We start from the raw sequence: 10,238 nt of genomic DNA, 5'->3' as shown, positions 1-10,238 counted from the left end.
ACCCGACAAACCAGGGTAACAAACCGGGGAAAAGCAGATCGAAAAAAGTAGAAGAGGATGTGAAAGTAGAAATTGTATGTCTTAATACTTTTTGTGGCAAAACTAAGCTAATTTTAGCAGAAGTAAGCTTTATAATGCAAAGGGGAAAATAGCAAAAAACTTTATAAGAAATTGTTAAGTCGTTATATACAAGTAGCCAAGAAAGATCACTTGAATATATACAAGTAGCCAAGAAAGATCACTTGAAAGGAGCAAAAACTTCATCGGGGATCTCTTTAAGGATCCGATCATGATCTAAAAATTCAGGAGGGGGAGCTGAGTTCAAATAGCCTTGTTCATAAAGTTGGCGCAGAGCCCCGGCCGCCCCGTAGATAACAGACGTGGAGAAACGCTGTCCAGTTTGTGTACAGAATTCCGGAGAACGCAGGTATAGAGTGCGGTTCTGTTGACAACGATCATTCTCTCTTTCTTTGTAAATGGTCAGAGCTGTTGATGCCCCTTTTGCAGTAGCCCGAGCCTGAGACAGTTCATTTTAGGCGGTTAATAGTTCTGCTGCTTGGGATGTCAATTGGGCTCCTGGGATTTCAACTTCTTGTCTTGTTCTTGCACTAAAGTCTCGGCGGCGCGCAGCTTTTGAGCCAATTGGTCCATAGCTCGCTGATGCTCCAAAGCTTGCTGGTCCATGAGCTGCTGGTGTATAACCTCAACTTGGCTTTTTTCTTCCTTAAGGTCCTTAAGCTTTTGGTCAGATATCGTCAAGGATACCTCCAGGCTATTCTTCTTTTTGGTTAGAGCCTTTATTTCAACTCTCAAGGCGTAACTAGCCTGCATCGGGTTATTCAGTTGAAGTTCCAGCTCAGCTACCTTGTCTTGCAGCATCTTATTTTGATGATGGGCTGCGTGAAAGGATTGATTTATCGTCAAGGATTTCTGCACAAGCCTGGGACATAGAAGAAACATCTGATAAGAATGGGGAAGATAATAGTTACAACAAGCCATCATGGAAGCTGACCTTGATGTATAGCTCAGAAAATCTATCCATCTGGGCAGTGGCGGACCGACGGGGGGGGCTGAGGGAGGCTTCAGCCCCCCCAAGCGTGGCTGCCATCCACTGAAGAACGCCGGACGGTAAGAAACTTTCCGAGCGACTCAAGAGGCTGAGGAGGCTTCAGCCTCCCCCCACTTGGACGCTGCCCATGGGCCATGACGAGTCGACGCTTGCTGCCGGCGTGCCGCGGTGCTGGTGCCGCTGCGGGCCTGCGGGCTGCGGCTGCGGCGCTGCTCGCCTGTGCCACTGCGGCCTGTGGCACTTCGTCTGTGCACTGTGCTGTGCGGTGTCATGTGTGCAGTTGCGGTGCCAAGACGAAGACGAAGGTGGCGTTTTTTTTTTCATAGCATTTTTAATTAAATAAGAGGTAACTTAGTAAGTGGGCCCAAGTGTGCAATGTTTAATAAATGAAATAATAATAAAAAAAATAAAAACATTAAACACGTTACACACTTACACGTCCTCTGCGTTATTTCCTTTTTCTTTAATTCTTTGCCAATTGCAGATTTGCCCTTTCGCCCTTTCGCCCTTTTCTCTGCTCCTTCACAGAACGAGTGAACGACGGCGGAAAGAAACCCTAAATCCCTAACATCTTCCTCTCTCACTCCAACTCTCCTCCAGCTCCTCAGTGAAGTCGCGGACCCGCGGTCTCGCTCGCGAACAACCAAGCGGCAAGCGGCGACACTGTCTACGATCAGATTTGGTATCTGTTTGTCTTCCCGTTCTAATACAAATCCGGCCGAGATATGTCTGAGAGAGTATCTTTCCGGTCAAAGTGTTAATCCTTCGTGACAGTCTGACAGATAGCTCCGTCCCTCCCATTAGATCCCAGAGCGAGTTAGATCTTCGAGCAATTAAAGAGGTAAGTTGTTGCTGCTTGGGATTTTTCTGTTCCGTAGCTCCTGTTTCCTTTGAGGTTTTATGATTTGGCTAAATTTTGAAATGTCTGTGGATTTTGAAAAGTCTATGAAGTATCGATGCGTGTTAGATCTGACCGAATCTCTGTCACAATAAATGTAGCTACTGCGGCAGTAGTCTCCGATCTCCAACCGGCAAGTCGGCAACCGAATCTCTAAGGCTCCAAGCTCCAACGCCATTTTTCCATAAGGTTTGAACTTAGATTTGTTGTGTTTTATTTTTTTTACAGTTTAATTTTTGTTAGAAATGCACAGAATACCATTTTACTTACCATTGAAGTTTAGTTTTCTATTAGATTGGTAATTTTTCATTATTATTTGATTTTTTTAATAAAATGTACAGAATTGCATTTGTAGTTTAGTTTTCCATTACTATTCTATTATATTGGTACTTGGTAGTGGACTAGTGGTAGTTTATTAAAGTTTTAGTTCAGCTGTTCAACATATATTTTTTCATTACATAATTTATTTTTAGTTATTTATTTGTGTAGGATATGGAGAGATTTTTTAAACGAACTCGTAGTTCCGGCTCTAGCTCCTCTAATGAGCCGAATGTTATTGAACAAGTGGAAAGTCAATCCCGTGTAGAATTAAATTTGGATGATATTGTTAGTGATCCGGGCTTACGAAAACCAATTGAAAAATTTGATATTGTTATTCGAGATCAAGTTCGAAGAGAGTATGTGCTCCGAGGGCCTTGTCAACCAAATGGTCATGTGTATCCGAAAACAACTTTTGGTAATCAAGAAAGAAGTTTTCAAGGAACTTGGTATAAAAAATATACATGGCTAGAGTATAGCATATCAAAAGATGCTGCATTTTGTTTTTGGTGTTATCTTTTCAAACCGTTAAATAAAGAAAATGTAGATAATACCTTTATAAAAGATGGATACAACAATTGGAAAAGGGCATTAGAAAGATTCAATCGTCATATGGGGACTGTGAATAGCTGTCACAATGAAGCTAGAATACAGTTTGAGGCTTTTCAAGATCAAAGGCATAGTGTGGGGAATATTTTACGAGTACATAGTCGCGATATGGAAATTGATTATCGCACTCGTTTAACAGCAATGTTGGATGTGACACGCTTTCTATTGAAGCAAGGGTTACCTTTTCGAGGACACGATGAGTCAACTAGTTCTTCAAATAGAGGTAATTTTCTTGAGTTGCTTGAATGGTATAGTCAACGAAATGAAGAGGTTTCTAAAGTTATAAAACAAAATGCTCCTGCAAACAATCAATTGACTTCCCCAAAAATTCAAAAGGATTTAACACGTGCTTGTGCTTCAGAGATCACACTTTCTATAATTAATGATATTGGAGATAAATTTTTTTCTTTGATGGTTGATGAGGCTCGGGATAGTTCAGTGAAGGAGCATATGGGAGTTGTTTTGAGGTATGTGAATAAAGAAGGATGTGTGATTGAACGATTTCTTGCGGTTGTGCATGTGCCTGACACTAGTTCTCATTCTTTGAAAATGGCTATTGATGCTTTATTTGTGCAACATGGTTTATCATTATCTAGATTGAGAGGCCAAGGATATGATGGAGCTTCAAATATGCGTGGCGAGTTTAATGGATTGAAATCTCGATACTACAAGAAAATCCATTTGCAATGTATGTTCATTGTTTCTCTCATCAACTCAATTAGTTCTTGTTGCTGTTGCCCATGACAATTTTACTGTGAGTGAATTTTTGGGTATATAACCATGATTGTGAATATATCTGGAGCATCTTGTAAGAGGAGAGATCAACTTAGAAAGATTCAACATGATAAGATAATTGCTGAATTGGAAAGTGGAGAAATTACTAGTGGAAAAGGAAAAAATCAAGAAACTAATTTAGCAAGACCTGGAGATACTCGTTGGGGATCACACTACTTAACATTACTTCGTTTATGCTCTATGTGGTCTTCAGTGATAGAAGTGTTAGGAAATGTACATGATGATGCCTCTTATTCTGCGAACAAAGGTGTTGCTGCAGGTTTAATTGAGAAGATGGAGAGTTATCAATTTGTTTTTGTGTTACATTTGATGAAGTATATATTGGGAATTACAAATGAGTTATCACTTTCCCTACAACAAGGGGATCAAAATATTGTTCAAGCCATGTCCTTGGTTAGAAGTGTGAAATGTCGACTACAAGACTTCAGGGAAGATGGATGGCAGATAATTTTGGAACAAGTTAACACATTTTGTGAATTGAATATGATTCCAATACTTGATATGGAGGACAACATGCTAACTCGTGGTCATGGCAGGCGTAGAGGGCAACTCATCACCAATTTTCATCATTATCGTGTGGAGATTTTTTGTCAGGTATTATTTCTAAAAATCTATTTTTTTGTTAAAGAGATTTCATTGATTATTAATGTTATCATGGTTGCAAATTTGAATGCTAGGTTGTTGATTTAATTATACAAGAGATGAATAATCGTTTTTCAGAAGTTAGTACGGAATTACTTGGTTGCATATCATGTCTTCATCCAAGAAATTCTTTCTCTCAATTTGATGTTCACAAACTCATCCATCTTGCCGATTTTTATCCCGAGGACTTCTGTGGTACTGATTATTTATTTTGGAACAACAACTTATGAGTTACTTTTATAATCTGCGGGATGATCCTTACTTTTCTTCAATTGATGACTTGGGAATTCTTGCTCAAAAATTGGTTGAGACTGAAAAACATTTGGTGTTCCCATTGGTTTATCGTATGATAGAGTTGGCATTAGTTTTACCAGTTGCAACTGCTTCGGTTGAACGAGTTTTTTCTGCAATGAAGACTGTGAAGACTGATTTACGTAATAAAATGGGAGATGAATGGATGAATGACAGTCTAGTTGTATATATTGAAAAGGATATTTTTTCTACAATTGAAAATGAGCAAATATTACAACATTTTCAACGAATGCAGTCTCGTAGAATCCAATTATCTCCTTTTGTACCGACTCGTCAGCCGTCGCAGACTTCTGTGCCAACCCAGAAATGAAGCTCACCTATGGAAGAAAGGTAGACTAATCTTTCCTAAACTTCTAGTTTTTTTTTCTTACAAGTTAGATCAAATGTTCTCAATGTTAATTTATCAGGTTATGGTCTTATGGAGATTCGCTCGAGTATTCGGTCTTATCAGGTTCTTTGTTTATCTTTGATTCCTCAAAATTGAACCTCTTTTTTTGCTATGTTCTACACTATTTGTTATGAGAATTTCATACATATTATGATTTATGTAAGTGACATTCATGTTTATTTGACTGTAGTTTCTGCAGTAGCGTATATTATGCAAGAGTTAGAGCCTTGGAGTGATCAACACACTGGAAATGAATAGACTAGAGCTTAACTTCTTTGTCAGTTAGATTTCAGACTTCATGTGTATAATTTCTGCAGCATCATATATTATGCAAGAGTTGATGTAAAACTTTAATTATTAAATATTTTTATTTAGTCGCACAAAAAATATCTATACAATTCAGCCCCCCTGAATTTTTTTTTCTGGTTCCGCCCCTGGCAGCAAATAGCAAAAGCATACATAGTAATCAGTAGTTAACATGGGGAGGAAGGGCTGTTGGTGGCCATGCTTCTTGCACTGGCCTTCACTGTATCTCGATGCATTCCCTTCACTGAGGAGGATTTGTCCAGTGAGGACAGACTGTGGGCCCTCTATGAGCGATGGCGCAGCCACCACACGGTGTCACGGGACCTCGACGAGAAGCGCAGGCGGTTCAACGTGTTCAAGCACAACATCAAGTTCATCCACGAGTTCAACAAGAAGGACGAGCCATACAAGCTCAAGCTCAACGCCTTCGCGGACTTGACCAACCAAGAGTTCCTGGACCATTACGCCGGCTCCAAGATTGAGCACCACCGGATTCGCCGCGGGGAGAAGCCGGAGGGGGAGTTCAAGCACGGCCACATCGATATTTACAAACTCCCTGCGTCGGTGGATTGGAGGACCCAAGGCGCAGTTACACCCGTCAAAGATCAAGGCAAATGCAGTAAGCATATAATCTATATAGTAGATGACCGATCAATTAGTTATTACTTTTCACACATTTGCTCGAGACGTTTATTTAATTTGCACGATCGAGTGATGGCATGCAAATCCTACTTGGTCCAGAGAGTTGCTGGGCTTTTTCGGCAGTTGCTGCTGTTGAGGGTATAAATCAAATAGTGACCAAAGAGTTGATATCGTTATCTGAGCAAGAGCTTGTGGATTGCGATACGACCGACTGGGGATGCAATGGAGGCCTGATGGATCATGCATTTGAATTCATCACAGATTTCGGTGGCATAACTACAGAGGATATGTACCCTTACACAGGCCGGCAAGGACACTGCAAAGCACCTCAGGTTTATATGTTATATTATAAATTAATTAATTTATATATATGATACTTCCCGATCGATCAAGATTTAAGAAATTAATTGTACGATTGTTTATTTTCATATATATCGGTGAATAAGCCCGTTGTGACAATTGATGGATATCAAGATGTTCTACCAGACAATGAGACTGCTCTTCAACAAGCTGTAGCAAATCAACCTGTATCAGTCGCTATTGATGCAAGTGGTCTAGCCTTCCAGTTATACTCTGAGGTAGGTTTAGAACTTTTATAATGATAATTTAACTATGTGAGACATAGCTAGGTTGATGGCAATTAACATTAGCGCACTAGCATTTATTAGTCGGGACTATGATATTTGTGCTTTATTAATTAATTAATATTGTTATGTTTTATATATAGGGGGTCTTCATAGGACCTTGTGGCACGAGCTTAAATCATGGAGTTGCTGTTGTTGGATATGGAGCAACACAAGATGGAACTAAATATTGGATAGTGAAGAATTCATGGGGGACAAGTTGGGGAGAGCAAGGCTACATAAGGATGAAACGAGAAATCCCAAACAATAGAGGACAATGTGGTATTGCCATGTCACCTTCCTATCCCATCAAAGCATCACTCATCCCTAGCGATGAATCCAAGGATGAACTCTAGGAACATAGACTTAGTTATGTTGTTGTCCGACAAGGGTGTCGTATTGTCTTTACTTAGCGATCTCTCATTTGCAATGTCTTGATTGGTTTTGTTGTACGTCTTCTTATTGCACTTAGATAAATGGTTATGTTTCTTAATAAACATGTAGACCAAGTTATCAATATAATAAAAGCTTGTGGTGTTTTATAAAGTGTAACTTGATTCAAATTAAAATGCCTTGATCAAAATGACTATAACTTGAGAGATCAAGCTTGATAACACAAGGCCACGCGTAATAAAGTGGTAGCAGACGACGGATAAAATATCACAATTATATGAATACAAGAAATTTTTTATTATTGTTATTCAATAATAATACATATAGTGCAATCCATTTTTTTCTAAGAAATTGAGCCTATTATGTAGTACATATTTCATTGAATTTTTAGTTATGAATTGCTCGCACCGTGTAGCACAAATTCACAAGGATTATTCTTGAATCAATCGTGGAATAACAATACAAATTTAACAAAATCTAGCCTTGATATATACTATCTGTCAATGCAAAATACATTGTTAATCGAACTTATATTTTGATATATGATAAAGAGTTTAAAGTCAGAACATATGTATTTGATATGTTTCTTAAGTGTGTAGACTCAAATACCTTGATCGATCTAGAGAACTAGACACCAAGTAGAAAGCTCAGATGGATTAAGAATATCAGCCTAGCAGAAAGTCCAGATAAGTCGAAAGGAACAGATATCTGGCAAGAAAACTCGGTGGGTCAATGTAGATTAGACATCGAGGTGAGGAAAGACGTGATGGGTCAAGGGCTGAACATCAAGCATGAAAGTCTGACATATGATAAGTGAGGTAAGTGTTGGGGTTTCAAACATAGTCTCACATTGAAAATACATAAAAAAAATTATAGATATATAAGAAAAAGATATCTTCATTAGTATAAAGCCTCTTGGGTAAAGCCCAAAAATAAAACCATAAGAGCTTATTTCCAAAATAAACAATATCATACTATTATAGAGATATCTTAATTTTTTGATCCTAACACTAAGCTTTTGGAGTGAGGTAAGCTCCTGGAGTGAGTGCAATGAGCTTAGGTCCCAGCAAGGATAAACCTTAGGTACTGATCCAATTGAAGAAACCAACGGAGATTTTTAAGTTGAGATCAATACAGTCCTTACTATCTTCATATTGCATATATATCTGTTCTAACTTTGTTTTGCAAAAAAAAAATATTGTGCTATTGTACTAACACTGTTTTGTAGAAATTGGTGTTCCGTTAACAAAACAAGATTGTTCAATCAAAGGATCGAAGAAAGATCAGAGCAGTGAAATTAGATCAAGACGTAAAAGGGAACATTCAGTTTCGTTGACAAATCAAGGGAATTAGTTGATGGGTCAACTTATTTCTATATTTAATAGAGATTTGAATCAAAGCAAAAAAGGTAAAAAATTATTCAGTCGATAGAACGATAAGATTTATGAGAACGAACCAATCAGATCTCAACAAACAAGGAAAGAGTTGTGGTTCGATTGACGGACAGAAGGTTCAATCGACGGATTAGTTCAATCGACGAAACGGTTTTTCAGTCGACGGAATGGTTTTTTAGTCAACAAAACGAAAGCTATGAAAGAAGCCATCGAGGTTCGAGCCAGAGACAACTTCCGGTCTTCTGATTTATTACTTATGCTTCTTCTGTGTTGGTGTAAGCTTCGACTATTACGATGCCATGAAGTCTCCGACAACCTGTAACTTCTTTTTATACTCATATGTTGTCAGTATATTTAATTACTTATACTTTATATTCACATCTATAATATTTCTCTACCATTTAGTGGACTGCCCAACAAAAACGATCGACGATCACATGCCTTGATGTAGGAGTCGTCAAAGGTTTTTATCCCAAACGGTCCAGGCACCCGAACGGTCCAGGCGCCCAGAGTAGGTTTTTATCCCAAACATGACGTGATGCATTCCGTTGCGGCGAAGATAAAAGTTTATCCCCCCAAGTACCTGGAATCCTTCCAGGTGCCCTGACCAGGGCTATAAATACAGTCCTGATCCCAAAAGCTTAGACATAACACTTATATAACTTCGACTATTACGATGCCATGAAGTCTCCGACAACCTGTAACTTCTTTTTATACTCATATGTTGTCAGTATATTTAATTACTTATACTTTATATTCACATCTATAATATTTCTCTACCATTTAGTGGGCTGCCCAACAAAAACGATCGACGATCACATGCCTTGAAGTAAGAGTCGTCAAAGGTTTTTATCCCGAACGGTCCAGGCGCCCGAACGGTCCAGGCGCCCAGAGTAGGTTTTTATCCCAAACATGACGTGGTGCGTTCCGTTGCGGCGAAGATAAAAGTTTATCCCCCCAGGTACCTGGAATCCTTCCAGGTGCCCTGACCAGGGCTATAAATACAGTCCTGATCCCAAAAGCTTAGACATACCACTTATAATCATTTGTTTTTCGATTTAGTTTTGTAATTGAGTGCTTCAAGTGTTGTAAGAACCTTCTCCGCTTACACCTGAAGAAAAATTTGATTAGTACTTCAGAGTGTTGGATTAACAACCTTCTCGGTTGTAACTAAGTAAAATTCATAGCATCTTACTTTCTTTAATCAATCTCTTATTTTTTATGCAAGTGTTAGATTTATTAAAGCTATAAAAGTTTGGAAAAGATTTTTTTATTTTTATTGTGCATGTTATTCACCCCCCTCTAGCCGGTTGCCAAAGGGGCCAACAAGTCAGAGCCTAACAGCTTCAGGAGGACTAACCGTCGAACGAAACACATGAGGTGGCCGGACCGAGTATCTATCCACCAAAGTTCGAAGGACTAACCGTTGAACGAAACACATGAGGTGGCCGGACCGAGCATCTATCCACCAAAGTTCGAGGGGGAATTTGTGAGCTGGAAGAAAATGATGAAGGTATTCTTTAAAACATATTTCAATTTACTTTTAATAATGAAGGAGCAGGTCAACTTCGTGGCAAACGGTAAAGTAGAATTTAATCTACTAAGTGTCTTGCCGCTATAAGAATTCAACCGGATCGAAGCCTACGAGTCAGCAAAAGAGCTCTGGGAGAAATTCCTGGAACTATATGAAGGGACATCGGAGGTAAAACTCACGAGACAGGATCTGCTCAAGAACTAGATTAGCAACATCAAATTAGAAAAAGGAGACAATGTTGGACATCTTCACTCAAGAATAAAGGAACTCATCACCGGACTCATGAATCTCAGAGAAAAGGTAAACAACTGAGAT

The 10,238-nt window shown here is 38.9% G+C and overlaps 1 protein-coding gene and 1 pseudogene across 1 annotated transcript; both read left to right on the top strand.

Annotated features, from left to right (window-relative positions):
* Positions 1-2,897: 2,897 nt before the first annotated feature.
* On the top strand, positions 2,898-4,953 carry LOC121978082. The gene is made up of 6 exons (XM_042530466.1): positions 2,898-3,117; positions 3,256-3,361; positions 3,491-3,582; positions 3,883-4,283; positions 4,367-4,526; positions 4,685-4,953. The coding sequence occupies exons 1-6, from the start codon at positions 2,898-2,900 to the stop codon at positions 4,951-4,953; spliced, it is 1,248 nt and encodes a 415-aa protein (XP_042386400.1).
* Positions 4,954-5,573: 620 nt separating this feature from the next.
* LOC121974661 lies at positions 5,574-7,131 on the top strand (annotated as a pseudogene).
* The last annotated feature ends 3,107 nt before the right edge of the window (positions 7,132-10,238 follow it).

This window comes from Zingiber officinale, chromosome 4B (genome assembly GCF_018446385.1).
Source record: "Zingiber officinale cultivar Zhangliang chromosome 4B, Zo_v1.1, whole genome shotgun sequence".
Taxonomy (NCBI): domain Eukaryota; kingdom Viridiplantae; phylum Streptophyta; class Magnoliopsida; order Zingiberales; family Zingiberaceae; genus Zingiber; species Zingiber officinale.
This window is presented reverse-complemented; position numbering and strand designations above follow the sequence as displayed.

Coding starts and splice junctions, on each gene's coding strand:
- LOC121978082 (XM_042530466.1), top strand. CDS start 2,898: ATGGGGACTGTGAATAGCTGTCACAATGAAGCTAGAATACAGTTTGAG. Junction 3,583..3,882: donor CAAGAAAATCCATTTGCAAT/GTATGTTCATTG, acceptor TGTGGTCTTCAG/TGATAGAAGTGTTAGGAAAT. Junction 4,527..4,684: donor TTATCCCGAGGACTTCTGTG/GTACTGATTATT, acceptor ATCGTATGATAG/AGTTGGCATTAGTTTTACCA.